A 17017-nucleotide genomic window follows, 5' to 3' on the forward strand; every position below is an offset into this window, starting at 1 on the left:
TACAATCCATGTTCAAAAAAAGTAGTACATAGCAATAATACTACGTATTAGTATCACATGACCCATGTCTCAAATTTTTAATACATAGCAAAAATATCATTTATCAATCCATATCCCAAATACCTAAAACACAACAACACAATATCATAATACCCAAAAACCATGTCCCACGGATAACACATTACTCTCAAATATCAGCATTGCTTGACTTTATATATTGAGCATTCAACCATGCAAGTTGGCTCTCCGGGTCCTCCAAAGCTACAAACACCTCACGATATGCTCGATTTACGAAGAAGTTGACCCCAAAATTGAAAAGTTGACTCCCCTTTTCACAACCTGGAAGTGTACTTAGTTTATTAAGAACCTCTTTAATAGAACATTCAGGTGGACCAATTCGTATGTAGGAATCCCTGTTTTTAACAGCTTCATAAAGTTTATCAAGTTGCCTTGATAACTTTTTAGACGTAGACAGTTGCTTCTTTCTCTTGTTGAGTACTTTTTTATTTTGATTTAAGGCTCTCCCATCATTTTTACATTTTGTCTCCTCATGTTCACTTTCTTCAGGATGTTCTCCCTCATCAACATTATCATCCATGGTAGGTGGTTGATTATACAAAAGAGGCATGGTTCCAGAAGTAAGTGCCCAAGAGTTAGCTCCAGTGGCGGTCACATCTTGAAACAACTCATCTAGCTTAAGTGAGTGCTCTAGACCCTTCACACGAAATTTGGCCGCATCTGGAAACTTCTGAACTTTTTAATTTAGAAGTTAGAAAATAAAAATTACCATTAAATTTACTATTAAAAAATGAAAAATATATACACCTATACGTACTTGTAACTTTGTCTCCCACCAATCACTTGAAGCATCTATAGTCTGTCTTTCAGTATCCCACCCAATTCCAGTCTCTCCTCTTAATAATGCCTCCCAGAGCTGCCAATCTTTTCTTACATTATCCCAATGATTTTTTTAGTTGCTTCATTTCATAGTTTTTGTTGGTGGCCTTATTAAAATTCTCAATAAAATTCTTCCAACCCTCTTTGTTCAAGTGTGTTCCATTTCTATTACTAGTTCTCACTTGTTGTACAGCAAGATCAACAAAAATCGCATGTGTGGTTAAATCCCATTCTGCTTTTGTTTTTCCTTTTTCTCTCTCAGCCTCCATCTAATTTAGAAATGGAATAGAAATTAATAAAGAATGAAAGGTGATTACTCACATATTAGCATTGGGCTAGATACTTTAATTATTATTAAAGTTTTCTCCAATATCTCAAACCCAATATAAAAAGTATACTAATAACAATATATCAAACATAGTATAAAAAACATAGGTATAACAAATGTTATAATGTTGTATATGCATCCATATATCATGGGAAAATGGTTGTTCATACAAAAATAGTTGTTCATACAAAAATGATTGTTTAAGTGTTCATACATATATGTATGTATATGTATTCATACAACAATATTCATACATGAATGATGCACGTGATTGATTAGGGAATAAATAAATAAATAAATAGGTTAAAAAAAACAGTATGATTAATTAATTCAAAATTTTGGTCATTTCAAACTTCACACCATATATTTAATCCAACATTCATATACAAAATAGAATCAATCATTCATATACAATAAAGTAAAAGATTACAATTATTCTTATTAGAGTTTTCTCCAATATCTCAATCACAAACACTCATAACAATATGTCAAACACAGTATAAAAAGCATAGTTATAACAAATGTTATAATGTTGTATATATATATATGTATCCATATATCATGGAAAAATGGTTGTTCATACAAATATGGTTATTTAATGATGCAACATATCGATTAGAGGCCTAAATAAAAAATGGGTTAAGAAAAACGGTACGATTAATTAGTTCAAAATTTTGGTAACTCCAAACATCACACCATATATTCAATCCAACATTCATATACAAAGTAGAGTCAATCATTCATATACAACAAAGTAAAAGAATACAGTACTCGATACTTTTAATTATTATTAAAGTTTTTTCCAATATTTCAATCACAGTATAACCAGCATACTTATAATAATATGTCAAATACAGTATAAAAAACATATTTATAACAAATGTTATAATGTTATATATGTATATGCATCCATATATCATGGAAAAATGGTTGTTAATACAAAAATGGAGGTTTAATAATGCAACATTCACTTAATCGATTAGGGCAAAAATAAAAAAATTGGTTAAGAAAAACAGTACGATTAATTAGTTCAAAATTTTGGTCACTCCAAACTTCACACCATACATTCAATCCAACATTCACATACAAAATATAATCAATCATTCATATACAACAAAGTAAAAGATGTCGTATCTTTGCCTGAAACGAAAGAGATCCTTAAAGTGAGAAGTTGTCGTTTGAGTTGTCCTTAGGGTTTGGAAGGAAAGTGACGATCTTCCTCGTTTGAGTTGTCCTTAGGGTCTAGAAGGAAAGTAACGATCTTCCTCGTTTGAGTTGTCCTTAGGGTTTAAAAATAATACGATATCTTTTATAATGACAGACGTTGTAATTTTATTTTCTCAATGCCTAAAAGAAAAGGGTACGCTTTCAATAAACCCTTTAGTGGCTTCCCGTGTGTATCTAGAAGAGTGTTTTGCCAAAGCTGGGGGTCCCCTGCTTCTCCAAAACACTCTTCTAAGAGCTAAATGCTCTTCTATAAAATTATCCAAACACCCTTCATAATAGCTTCTAAGCCTAGAAAGCCAAAAGCAACGTTTGAAAAGCCAATCCAAACAGGGCCTTAGTCATTTAGATGAACCTAAGATTTTACTTAATAATAAGTTTTATTAAAAAATTCCAAATTAAACATTGATGATCTTATAAGATTAGTTGAAACCACTGAAATCTTAGGAGATGATCCCCAGAAACACTGGTTTAAAAATAAAATCGAAGCCATATTAAATATAATAAATCCTTTTATCACTATAAAAACACAAGATAATCCTCATACCTTAGATGATTAGGAAGAATTCCAAAAACAAATTAAAGAACTTTTATCGCTAAAAGTAATAAAAAAAAGCAATAGTATATATAGGAGTCCAGTATTTATGGTTAGAAATCATGCCGAAATAAAAGGAGGAAAAACTCGTATGGTTATAAATTATAAAAGATTAAATGATGATACCTACGATGACAGTTACAAAATTCCTAATAAAGATGTTTTAATAAATTGAATACAAGATAGAAAATGGTTTTTTAAATTTGACTGTAAGTCAGGATTTTGGCAAATCTGTATGGCTGACGAATCTATTGAATGTACTGTATTTGCATGTCCTGGGTGACATTATGAGTGGTTTGTTATGCCTTTTGGATTAAAAAATGCACCACTGGAGTTCCAAAGAAAAATGGATACTATATTCAATAAACATTCAAAATTTTATTGTGTTTACATAGACGATATTCTAGTCTTCAGTCAAACTAAAGAAGAGCATAAAAAATATCTTGAACTTATATTCAACAAATTTATAACATCAGGACTCATATAAGTAGTAAAAAGATGATATTAAAAAAACAAGACATTGAATTTTTAGACTTGTACATTAAGGATGGAAAAGTAGAACTACAATCACATATTGTTAAGAAGATTTTAGAATTTTCAGATAAATTAGAAGAAACTAAATTACTAAAAGCATTTTTAGGATTATTATATTATGGTCGCAATTTTATTTCTAAATTAGGACAGTTAGTAGGACCCTTGTATTCAAAATTTGGTAAACATGGACAAAAATATTTTAATACTCAAGACATAGAATTAGTAAAGAAAATTAAATATTTGGTCACTCAGCCAGTTACTTTACAACTCCCACTTGAAAATAGTTATAAAATAATCCAGACAAATGCATCAGGTCAAGGATGGGTAGGTTTTCTTCTTCAAAGACCTACAAAAGAATCTTCTCGAGATGAAGAACAAATTTATCGCCATGATGGCGGAACTTTTAATAAAGCACAATCTACTTTACCTTCAACAGATCTAGAAATTCTAGGAGTAACCAATTCTATAGAAAAATTCCAGATATTCCTTGATAAAAAATTTCTTATAAGAACAGATTGTGATAATATAATTAAATTTGCAAACAATGCAAAACAATAGTGGATGTCTACAAAAAGATGGATTTCTTTTATTGATTGTATTACTGGAAGAGGTTTTAAACCCATATTTGAACATGTCAAAGAAAAAGACAAATATTTAGCAGATATTCTATCTCATTTACTAATTGATTGTTAATTTTTGCAGGAATGGAAACAAAGAGCAACAACAGTTATAGCCTTATACCAGACACTTCTAATCCTCTTTTGATTATCCAAAACCCAGCTCAATAGTTCCATGCTAGACATAATCTTTTTTCTGACCAAAAACTTATTTTAGATAATATTTGGTTTTCTAGAAACAACCCCGATAGAACCTTCGTCAGAAATCTAAATATTTTAAGTGAATATTTTGTATCATCTAATAAAGCATATAAGAATTTACAGCAAGAACATGAGACGCTTATATCTCATTATAAAAAGTTGAATCTGGCATATCAAAAAATGACAGAAAACCTCACACAACTAATTATTTCTGAGCAAAGGATTGATGAAGATGAAAATCTTCAGAAAGTTCAATTTCTGTATATATAAACCAAGTATGCCAAGTTATTACCCCTTTTCTCTCCAACCTACAGAGAAATCCTGAGACAACAAGTTGAACTTTTTCTTGATGATCTCAAAGATCTTATCCTTGAAGAAGGCAAGTGTGATGGTTTCAAGGAATGGGTTGATATCCAAAACTATCTTAGAAATAATAGCCCACCTAAAGGAACCCGTTATAACTATTTTTTCTTATGATTTATACAAACAGGCAACCTCATACCTATGGCCATTATCTTGTTAAACGTAGACATTATTTTCTTCTATCCTTTTGAAATAACCAGAAAAATCATTTTCTCTACAAAAACTACCATCTGCTACTTAAGCAAGCTGTTAGAATTAGGAATGATCTACAACATCACCATACCAAAAGACATACCACCCAACCGTTTAAATCAAGCCATTGCCTTTGAACAAAAGCTAACCCAAAATTTCATGCCAGAAAGTCCAATTCCTCTTCAAATCCACAGTACTTCCCCAGAATGTGTAAAATATGGAGTAACAATTCTAGGACAACATCGAATTTACATTCATTCTGATCCCACAGAAGTCAAAGTTCTTACCCAACATATTGATTTTGTAAATAACTTTTGTAATGAGATAGAACCAGTTACCTTTAACCATTTGTTATACTATAAAGCCTATCTTCAAGTTAACCCAAGCTATAATCCTGGTTTCAAACTCTACGATCATAATATCAACATGGAAATTTTTGTCAAAGCAAGAATTCCTCATGTTATTAAGTCTCCTCCAAAGATTGAGATATCTCCAGAAGTTGAAGAAATAATAAATGAAGAAAAGATGTTGTTGGAACAGGTTGATCTTGCCTACAGAAATGAATAAACTAGCTCACCAGACAGCACTGATGCATATTTGGCCCGCATGCATGAAAGAGAAAGAAATGACAGCCCAACAGATAGCACTACCGACAGAAATTTATCCAATATATAAGAATTCTAAAAGTATCTAAGGAAAAGAAAATTCGCCACAGTGTATAGATAATGGCAGCTTCAGCATCCAAGAAAAGTAGATTCGCAACAGTTCACAAATAAAAGCAAATCCACCAAAAGCAGATTCTCAATAGTAAAAGTAGATAAAATTCCACAGAAGTCGACATCAATAGTTCAGCAATAATTCAAGCCATCTTATCTCTAAAGTATCTTAAATCTCAACGATCTATGCAGCATCTTCAAGCTTAGCTGAAGACTCATCCCTCTCCTCTTCTATAAAATGAGCCTTTCTACTCAAGCAAAGATCATCAAGTTTTAGAGCCAAGAGTCATCAAGTATTTCAGTTCTCTGCCATAAGATTTTAGTGTGCTTTCTTTTGTGATTTCTTTCAGTACATAATCTCTTTGTAAAATAAAGTGTGAGAGTGTATCCATGTATAAACAGTGTGTATCTATATATATATTTTCCATGAAATAAATCATCCAGTTTGCTCCTGTTCAAAAATTTCTTTATCCCTATTTAATATTTTAAATACTTTCGGGCAAAAGACTTATGTCAACAAAAAGATCAAATATATAGATTTTATTTAGCCAGACAGTGTAGATCCTAGAATTTTCTTGAATCCAACCAGTATAAACAGCCTTAGTAATAAATTAGCAATTTCTTCTGTGAGTTGACTCGAACTGTTGACTTGTTGGCCCGTTCTTGCCAGTGTTCAGGAGTTTTGACAGGGCGTTATCAGAGCGTTATCAGGTTCGGTAGTCATTTATGTGATTTAATTGTTAAATTTATTCTATATTATTTTGCATGCTTCTATCTGGTCAGATCCAACTCAATATTGGTATCAGAGCCTATACTATTTCGTTAAATTTAATTTGTATATAAGATTTTTAGTCTAAAGAAGTCTATAAGTCCATATTAATCTACTGTGAAATTTTAATTTACTATTAAAGAAAAGAAAAATATTAAATAGTTTGGTCAAGGATCCTTCCGTAAGCTTATTTCATGTTTTAAAACTTTTATGCTATAATAACATATTTTGTTGGGTCAAAGTAACAATATAAATTATTGTGTGGTCTAAAATAGAAAATCAGTCCATTTTAGAGAAATAATTGCGTGGTCTTTCATTTATAAACAAAAAGTTGTGTGGTCCCCTCATTTTCTTGATAAATTAATAAGTTAACCTCATCTTATAGTATTATTTGGGCCTTAAGTCCCTGTATTGATAAAAATCCCTAAATATTTTCCATTTCTAGTCAAACAGGTTTCAATCTGCATTAATGCCACGAATTACACACACTAAATGCACCTACTAAAACACACACGCATTTTACGCGTCCAAGAAAATATAGTCTATTATTAGCATACTTATTTTGAACAGGATCAGATTACTTATTTTAGCTAACATACTTATTTCGACCATATAATAAAAAAAATTAGTCTTCATTCAACTATTCACACTTTTAAAAATTGTCAAAACAATGTGAACAAGAAAGAAAGCATAATTATTTTATCAGATTTGGGTTTCATAAAAATTTATACCATGCCTCCCTGAAATTTCACAAATGACCTCCCACTATATAAGTTTCCAAAATATTATTTTATTACCTACAATTTTACTTTTTCACACTTTGGTTCTCTCATATCTGCCTCCTGCGCAAACATATATAGACAATACAGCTTCAGCCTTCAGGCCTTCTGCCTTCGGCAGTTCTATCCATCATCGCCAGCCCCTACCTCCATCTGGCAATCCATGTCTCTCTCTCACATACACGACACCCACAAACACAGTACCCACTATAATATATATATATAAGTCTAAGCGGTTTCGTTAATTATGCAATTTTTATATTTAAGTGTAGTTACGAGGTATTTTAGCATGGGGGATTAGACTCCTGATTTTATTAATATATTATTAAAATTATTATTGTTTGGAACATTAATTAATATGGATAATCTAAGTTGCAAGCAAATTAAGGTTAGATCCAAAGCTGACTACTATGTAAAGTGGTTAGAAGGTTGATTGTTATATAGTTCCATTGATGGTATGGGCATTGACTTAGTGGTATGAGTGAATTAATCAAACATTAAGAGACAAAATGATGCTACAATGTTGACTAGTTCCAATTTACTGGGCTTCAATTGTAGAATATTAGGCTTTGGGTTAAACATGTTATATTAATTCCTTTGTTTTTTCACTGTTCTGATTTTATTTACCACTAGAAACAAATTAACCAATTCATGTGCAGAGCACAACAAAAGGTCGTTGCTGCTGAAGAATATTTTGAAATTTTTGTGGTGAAGGTGACACAGTTCAGTTTGATACAAATCATTTAGGCTCAGTTTGTTTGGATGTAAATTAAATTTTTTAATTTTTAATTGTCAAAAAATATTTACGAAGAAAAAAATACTAAAATCTAATCAAAATAATTTACTCATCAATTTTCAGCAAGTTATTTTACACATTTGTTGGTTGAGTAGTTATTACATAATTGACCTTTAAAGAAGAAGAATCTCATATTAGATAATTGACCTTCAAAGAGGAAGAATCTCATAACTCCTCGTACAGTCATTGAACATATACAATAAATATGATAGATATAGACCATCACCTCTAGTGGTTGAGTAGTTATTAGATAATTTTTCGTGCAGTACTAAACATGTATGATAGATATGATCTCTGGTAACTGGTTTGACCAGATGTCTATTATAGGTGCAGAAATTTGTTTAACTAAAAAAGCTAAAAGAATAAATACAACTCACTCAAAGTAGAAGAACAATTAACAAGAATAATTCAATGAAAAGCTTGTATTACTCTCTCCCTTTATTGGAGGTTTATGCCTCTATTTATAAACAAAAAGATGATGGAATTATGGTATGATTCACTTTGCTTGTCCTCCAATTTATTCTACATACAATTCTTTACTAATAAGGACTTTATTTCTGTAATTCCTTCCATGTAAGACTTTTCCCCATGCAGAACCTCCTTGTATGAAGGATCCTCAAATAAAAGGACTTTGATTAATTTGTACTGGACTTGGATTAGGATGAAGGTAGGCCGGATGATCTTTTCTCAGGCTAAGAAATTAATATCATCCATCTCAGGCCGACTGTGACCTTAATTGGGCTTGGTCATTATTGGGCTCTGATGGGTTATAAGGTTGTATCTTTTCTTTTAAATGATGTGGACGATTCTTATTGGAGGAAGATTTTTCTCTCCACACTTTGCCCCAAATTCCCTCCTAAATTGTACTGCGGCTCCTAATAAGAAGGGAATTGATTTTGCACGGTTGCCAATTTTTTGCAAGAGACAGCTCAAGAAGTGACCATTGACATTTTGACTAAAGGACTTCTTCAAAACTTACTCTTGCCTTTATTGTGTTTACTATGTTCATTGCTTCATTACGATACCAGGTTAGTTCTTCATCTATCTTTTTGATTTCGTATTATGAACACTTCACCCACCCATGACCATATAGAGATTATGGATTCCGAATCCACTCCTTCGTCATCTCCCGTTTTACTTAGAACCCCTCCTTTTAGGGTTTCTAACCCTCGCAAATCTACAAATGATTCTGCTGTGTGAAAGGATGATTATGCATCACAGGTAGAAGTATCCACTTTCGGATTGGACAGTATTTTTACAAAAAAGGAAATGAAAATGAATTTGTCTGTCCAGCGTATCAAGTTCTCCGTTGAATCCATAATGGAAGAATTTGAAATCCCTGAACGGGTATAAATTGTTGAGTATCCAAAAAAAGGCTGACTTCAGTTCAGGTGAGGGTGTTAGAGAGGATGAATTACTTTTATCTGTTAGGCACCTTCATACTCTTTGTTTTCCGGTCACCCCTTTTATCATTTAGTTTTCAATAAGTTAGGTATATCCCCTCTCCAGGTAAATCCTAACTTTTTCCGAGTTGTGTCAGTTCTTCTTGTTCTCCGAAGGTTGGAGAGTCTTGATTTGACTCTCGACGACTTATTGATCACGTATACTATCTCCATACATTAGACTGAACTCGGTCATTATTATCTTACTTCTTCTTTTCAACGAAGGATATGCACAGACCACCCCACTTCTGAGAAGAAATGGAAAGAGAGGATGATTATGTTAAGGGGAATTGGTCTGTATCTCAATCAAACCAACTCCCTATTCCCCCTAAGTTTGGGATATTACATATAGAGGATTAACCTCCTCTTCATAAAAAATGCTCTGGCTGTTTTCTATGTGAAGTTTTACTTTTTTGTCATACTTATGAATTTCTTAGTATTTTTTCAGCATCATTCCCCTCTTCTGCAGCTAAAAATAGGCTTGCTTTCCTCGAGGAACAAGTTTGGAATGATCTCCCTTCTGTAGAAGGCCTTTTTTCTTCTTCCAACCAAAAAAAACTTGTTTCTAGTGCCTCAGCTGATGATCTAATGGATTTGTCATTCCCCTCATTCGATTCTTTTCCTTTGACTGAGGAGGAAAAGAACAGGGCTGAAGCTCTCAAGAGAAAAGCAGCGAAAGATCAACCCCTTGTGGTTATTCGCTCAAATGAACATGAAAAAGAGGTTGCAGAGCCTCATTTGAAGAAAAAACCTAAAACAACTTCTTCTTTAACGAGCAAGAGTAAGGGCATTAACCTTGCAAAAGATAAAGGAAAAAAGACTAATGAAGCTGATCCTGAGAAAGAGGTCAGGGATTTCATCCTGGCAGAAGCAGGAGAACCTTGGAAGCCCACCTTCTCCAGGGCTGACAAATCAGTTCTCCATTCTGGAGACTCTGTAGTCACCGACCCTTCAGCTACATTGGCAGTTGCTCGTGGGATGTAGCTACCCAAAGATGAGGAAATAATAGGCAACATGGGATTAGAGCAGCTGCTTCTTTCTGCCCCCGTTCGTGCCATGGAAGTTTATCATTTTTCTTTCTTCATTATTCTCTTGTCTTCCCTTTCACTTTTCTTATACCATTATTGATTATGTAGAGTCTATACCATATAATGGCCTTGTGTGCCACTGCTGAAGCTCAATCAATTTCTATCTGAAAATTGGAAAAGGACCTAGCTTCTACTGAAAAGATAATTGCTAACAGGCTTATGGATGTTAAGATAGCCTCTGATGCAAGAGATGTTTACAATAATCGTCTTTCAGTTTCTGAAGCTAGGGTGAAGGAATTGGAAGGTGAAAATCTACGCTGGAGGGACGCAGTCAATACTTGCATAGTTGCTGGAAAGTAGATGCAGGAGCGATATTCCTCCTTAGTGCGTTTGTCTAGTGCCAAAGCATTCTGGTTCGGCTTTGCAAGGTTCAGGCGATAAACTGAATGACCCGGACGCTTTTGATGCAGACATGGAGGTGTGCTTTCCTTATGATAAAGGTCCGAAGACCCAAGAAGCTGAGGTTTTATTTGCTGAGATGGTGAAGTCTCACTAAGAAGATCCTTCAGCTTCAAGTTCCTTAACTCCTCCAGCTTCTAGCCCAAATGTGGTTGATGCTTTTGATTCTGCTTCTTTTGATCTGAAAAGGAAGTAAATTTATGTAATATTTGTCTTGAACTTGTGTATTTTGGCTTATGAACAATGACTGCTATAATTTTCATATTTATGATAGAGAATTTCCATATCTTGGAACATTTCAGAATTGCATATTTTTCCTGATCAATTTTCCATGCTTTTGAGAAGAATTTGATTTTCTGAGGATTTCGGATTCTTCATGGTCCGAAGCAAAAGTAGGGAAGACTATAAGAAGAGAACTCCCACGATAGTTTGATCACTAAATGGAAGTTACGTTACCACTTGGTGATCTAACCGTCAAAGGAATCCCTCTTGCCATTAATTTATGTGGGGTGAGTATATCAACACTCGTTTTTCTTGTATTTTTTCAATGTGGGATAGATTACTTAATTGACTTAGTAATCGCCTTGATCAAATACATTGGGCTTGAGAATAGGATGCCAAGAAAACAGATTTTTATTTCCATTCAAACTATAACTCATTTGGGTCTGACCCTTTTGTATGTATTTAGATTCTCAGTATCCGAAGCTTGAGACTCCTCGGCTATGATATATGCCTTAGAGGAAATTATTTAATATCTTCGGATTCTTAAGATCTGAGGTTAGAAGTTCCCTGACGATAGTATACGCCTTGGAAGAATATTTTAATAACTCCGGACTCTTGGGATCTGAAACAAGGAGTTCCTCGGCAATAACATGTGCCTTAGAGGATTATTTTGATGACTTCGGACTCTTGAGGTCCGAAGCAAGAAGTTCCTTGGCAATAACGTACGCCTTAGAAGATTATTTTGATGACTTTGGACTCTTGAGGTCTGAAACAAGAAGTTCCTCGGCAATAGCGTATGCCTTAGAGGATTATTCTGATGACACTCTTGAGGCCCGAAGCTTCCAAAAGAGGAAGAAGCCATGAAAAAGAGTTACCGAGACTGTGTAACTCTCAATACTTATAACTGGGAGGCTATTTATCTCGGAGACTTGTTTTATGGCATTTATTTACAATATGATACAGTTATATTAACTATGCACTCCTTTCATTTTTAGTCGATGTGGGACAAAAATAGAGTTTAGATTTTAGACTAAGAATTCTGAGCTTAAAAAAAAAGAGTCATTGTAAAGAATGCCCGCTGGTACTAAGGCTTTAAACACAATTCGTGTTGGGCCGTCTTTGTTACCAGTGGGCCCACTTTGCAATACACTCAAATACTTTAATTTTTCCTTATATATAGGAATGTTTAAAGTTATTTTTTATCGATGTGGGAAAAAAAATAGAATTAACATTTTGCTTAAAAACTAATTAAAAGTAGTTTTGTAAATGCATATTAAAAATTGTTTCCAAAAAAGAACAATTGTTTGTCTTTCTTTTCGTAATATCTATACATCTTAGGGTACTAGTTTTGCCCCCTTTTACGAAAAGAAAGAAAAATTACAAAAACATGTAAGTGAAATAGTATCCCCCACCGAATATTAACATATGTGTAAAAAGTGACCACAAATATCAATGCACTCATGGAAATTGATTACTTGTAAATGCAAAGAAGATCATTGGATTTACGGGACCATTGATCACTCGTGTACCCAATGCTCACAATCACTCAGAACATCACATACTTATAAAAAAGGATGTAGTAGTCAATAAGAAATTTTATTATATGGGCAATAGGCAACCTTATTTGCATATTATAGAAAAGTATACGGAGTTTCCTAATGATAGTACCTTTTAAGGTGTATGGCATTCCATGGGCGTGCAAACACTCGTCCATCAGCTTCAACAAGTCGGTAAACTCTTTTCCCCACTACTTCTGTGACTTTGTAGGGTCCGATCCAGATGGGTTGCAACTTCTTTACATGTGTCATTTCCTGCTTCAGTATCCAATCTCCTATTGCAAAAATCCTGAACGTGACTCTCTTATTGTAACTGTTTCGCAACTGTTGTTGATATGAAGCAAGTCTAATTGCTGCAACATCCCTCTTTTCTTCCAAGAGGTCGAGGCCATGTTCGAGTTGTTGATTATTGCCTCCCTCGAGTAACAAGTGTGTTTGAAGAGTTGGGACTACCGATTCTGTGGGGATGATAGCTTCGGACCCATAAGCCATTGCAAAAAGACTCTCTCCTGTTGGTCTTCGTGGGGGTGGTTCGATATGCCCATAGTACTTTGGGCAGATTCTCGTACCACTTTGATTTGAACTGCTCCAGCTTTTTATTCAGACAATTAAAGATAGTTCGGTTGGTTATTTCAGCCTACCCGTTCCCTTATGGATAACTAGCCGCGGCCAATTTCTGCCTAATCCATGTTCTGCAAAAAACTTCTTTGTGCTTCTATTGTCTAAGTTCTTGTCGTTGTCCATCATGATGACCTTCGGCACTCCGAATTGGTAAATTATATTGTTTCATAAAAAAACTCTTCACTTGCTCATGAGTCACACTTGAATAAGTTTCTACTTCTACCCATTTTGTGAAGTAATCCGTGGCTAGTAACACGTATTCCTTTTACTCCACAACCTTGGGTAAAGGTCCAATAATATCAATTCCCCACTGTGCAAATGGCCATGGGTTTGCCATTGCATGTAAATCTTTGGTTAGCTGATGCTTCATGGGGCCGTATCGTTGACACTTGTCGCATCTTCTAGTAGATTCCTCAGCATTTCGAGCCAGGTATGGCCAAAAGTAACCTTGAGTTAAGACTTTATGTGCAAGGGATTTTCCGCCAGAGTGGTTGCAACAATCTCAATCATGAACTTGCTTTAATATTTCGAAGGCCTCAGTGGGGATTAAGCACTTCAAGTAAGGACCTGAGAATGACTTTCTATATAACTGGTTATTAATAATAGAATACTTGGCTGCAGTAAACCTTATTTTTCTAGCCTCTGCTTTCTGATTTGAAAGAGCTCTGTGCTTGAGGTAACTTTCGAACGGGTCCATCCAACATGGTTCTAGTGGAATATCTGGGATCACCATTATCTGCAGCTAAGGATTCAAGCTAGGTTCGTCCAAAGTGTCAATGGGCATTATCTGGACTAAATTTTCGTCCGAGGAAGATGCCGCTATAGCCAGTTTGTTTGCTTCAGAGTTCTCTTCTCTTGGTACTTGGTGAAATTCGACTTGATCGAACCCACGCATAGCACTCTCTACAACCTCCTTGTATGATTCATCCTTTCTTTTTCGGGCCGATTTTTTCTTGTTACCTGATTCACAATGAGTTGTGAATCGCTAAAAACTTTTACACATTTTACCTGGAATTGATTTACCAACCGGAGTCCATCGAGCAAAGCCTCGTACTCAGCTTCATTGTTGGTGGCAGGGAAATTCAATCAGATTAACTGCTACAGCTTAGTTCCTTCTGGTGTTGCAATAATGATCCCGGCTCCTGCACTGGCTAGGTTTGAGGAACCATCTACCCGAAGCTCCCATTGTGGTTCAAGAAGCTCTAGCTCTTCAGGTTTATCTTCATACTCTAAGAGGAAATCGGCCAATACGTGTCCTTTGTGTGACACCTTTGGTTCGTAAACTATATCGAAAGAGCTAAATTCGATTGCCTGCTTGGTGATTCTTCCTGATATGTCTGGCTTGGAAAGAATAGCTCGCATAGGGTAATTTGTGAGTACCAAAATGTGATGAGACTCGAAATAGTGCCGAAGTTTTTCTCTTCGCATTCACTAATGCTAGTATGATCTTCTCTGCTTTGCAATACCGTGTTTTAGCATCTGTCATTGTCTTACTTGCGTAAAAGACTTGATATTGATTTTTTCCTTCCTCTCGGATTAGGACGGCACTTGTGACTATGCCGGAGATTGCTGAATACATGATGAAGGTTTCACTAGGCTTCGGAGCAGACAAAATTGGGGGTTTAGTCATGTAATACTTTAATTGAGTAACGGATTCCTGTTACTGAGGACCCCATATATCTTTATTTTTTGACTTTATAGCATCAAAGAACAGTTTGCACTTATCGGACAACCGAGATATGAAGCGGCTGAGAGCTTCAATTCGACCGGTTAGAAGCTATACTTCTCTTCGAGTTTTTGGTTCCTGATTCTGTACAAGGGCCTAAACTTGAGCCGGGCTTGCTTCTATTCCCCTCTTGTTGACGATGTGGCCGAGGAATTGTCCCGAAGAGACTGCAAAAGAACACTTAGAAGGGTTCAATCTTATATTATACTTCCTTAAAGTGTCAAAGACTTTTTGAAGGTGGCCGGGATGATCTTCCTTCTTCACACTTTTAACTACCATATCGTCGATATAAGTTTCGACTGTTTTTCCCAACATTTTATTGAAGATCTTGTTAATTAGACATTGGTAAGTAGCCCCAGCGTTTTTAAGACTGAAGGGCATGACTTTATAACAAAAAGTTCCCTTCTCTGTGATGAATGATGTTTTTTCTTTATCCTCTGGATTCATAGGAATCTGATAATACCCAGAGTATACATCGAGGAATGTAAGTCTCTCATACCCTGTGGTTGCATCAACCATCTGATCTATCTTTGGTAGTGGGAAACTATCCTTGGGACATGCCTTATTGAGATTGGTAAAATCTATACAAACTCTCCACTTTTCATTCTTCTTTTGGACCACTACTACGTTCGAGAGCCATTGAGGGTAATTTACTTCGTGGATGAAACCTGTTTAAAGCATCTTGCCTACTTCTTCAGCAATGATTCGATTTCTTTTAGGTGCGAACCTTCTGTGTCTTTGTTTGACTGGTCTGAATGAAGGATCCACCCTCAGGTTATGGCATGAGATCAAAGGGTTAATCCTTGGCATGTTTCGAATGGATCCAGGCAAATGTGTCCGCATCCCTTCGTATGACATCTATTAGTACTTCCTTCTCTTTAGCTGTTGGGGAAAAGCCAATATAAGTGATTTTTTGGGGATCACCGAAGATGACTTCAATGGCTTCAAGAAATTCTTCAGTGGGCTTTGTAGCTTCATTTTCTGCCTCTGCTTCCAAATACTTTGGCAGAGAACTCTGTAATTGCTATTTGGAAATACCTTCAGGAGTCGTAGCTAGTTTGGGCGACTTAATCCCCTTTTTTGCCTCGTTTAATGTCAGCCTGTAGCACTCTTTGGCTGCAACTTGATCTCCCTACAGATTAATGACCTCTTTTCCGTCTGGAAATAAGCATCGCATTACTTGATAAAGAGTAGACGGGGCTCCATTCATTCGATAGATCCAACCTCTTCTTATAATGAGATTGTAGAAAAGATGAATATCTGTCAGAACAAAATTTTCTTTTAGTGTCCTCTTTGCTGCAGTGACTGATAAATAAACTACCCCAATAGGGTCCAACTTTGTTCCATCAAACCCCATCAAATGATTGGAGGTGGCTCGAATTAATGATAATGGGATTTCCAACTACTTGAAGACTGTTTTTGTTATAATATTGGCGCTGCTACCTGGGTCTACCGAGACTCTTTTAATCATGCAATCTACTACAAAAAGACTAATGACAAGTGGATATTCATGGGGAAGCTGCACTCTTAATAAATCACCATCTCCAAAGCCGATACTAATGTTGCTCGAAGTGATGGTGTTGACCGTGGATAACTTCCTTAGCTTATGGACTGTCCTCAATCTAGAGTGGTACACCTCCTCTGATTCTTGGTCTTCCTCCGACTTCCCATGTATTGCATGAATGACCTTTACTTGATTTCCTTCTACCTTCCGAAGATTAACTTCCCTCGGCCTCGGCTACTCCTTTGGTACGAGATAATTTGCTAAGTCTCCTCTGGCTATCATATTTTCCACCTATCACCTGAGGGACCTGCAATCATTGGTTGTATGCCCATAATCCCTGTAGTAGGCGCAGTGTTTATTCTTGTCCCTCTGTTCTAGGGGTTGTCGCATTGGTTGAGGATCAGTGAATTTAACTTTGTTCTCCTGGAATAGTCGGGCTAATGTGGTG

At 35.3% G+C, this 17017-nt stretch overlaps 1 protein-coding gene across 1 annotated transcript; it reads right to left on the bottom strand.

The window, feature by feature from the left end:
- Nucleotides 1-187: 187 nt before the first annotated feature.
- On the bottom strand, nucleotides 188-1166 carry LOC132282009 (L10-interacting MYB domain-containing protein-like). Its single transcript, XM_059783651.1, has 3 exons — nucleotides 1080-1166; nucleotides 836-934; nucleotides 188-748 (listed from the first exon to the last, which is right to left on the bottom strand). The coding sequence occupies exons 1-3, from the start codon at nucleotides 1164-1166 to the stop codon at nucleotides 188-190; spliced, it is 747 nt and encodes a 248-aa protein (XP_059639634.1).
- Between the last annotated feature and the right edge of the window lie 15851 nt (nucleotides 1167-17017).

The sequence above is a fragment of the Cornus florida genome, unplaced genomic scaffold (genome assembly GCF_030987335.1).
Source record: "Cornus florida cultivar Cherokee Brave unplaced genomic scaffold, ASM3098733v1 CherokeeBrave_3.0.0_Hap2_Chr11, whole genome shotgun sequence".
In the NCBI taxonomy this organism is placed as follows: Eukaryota; Viridiplantae; Streptophyta; class Magnoliopsida; order Cornales; family Cornaceae; genus Cornus; species Cornus florida.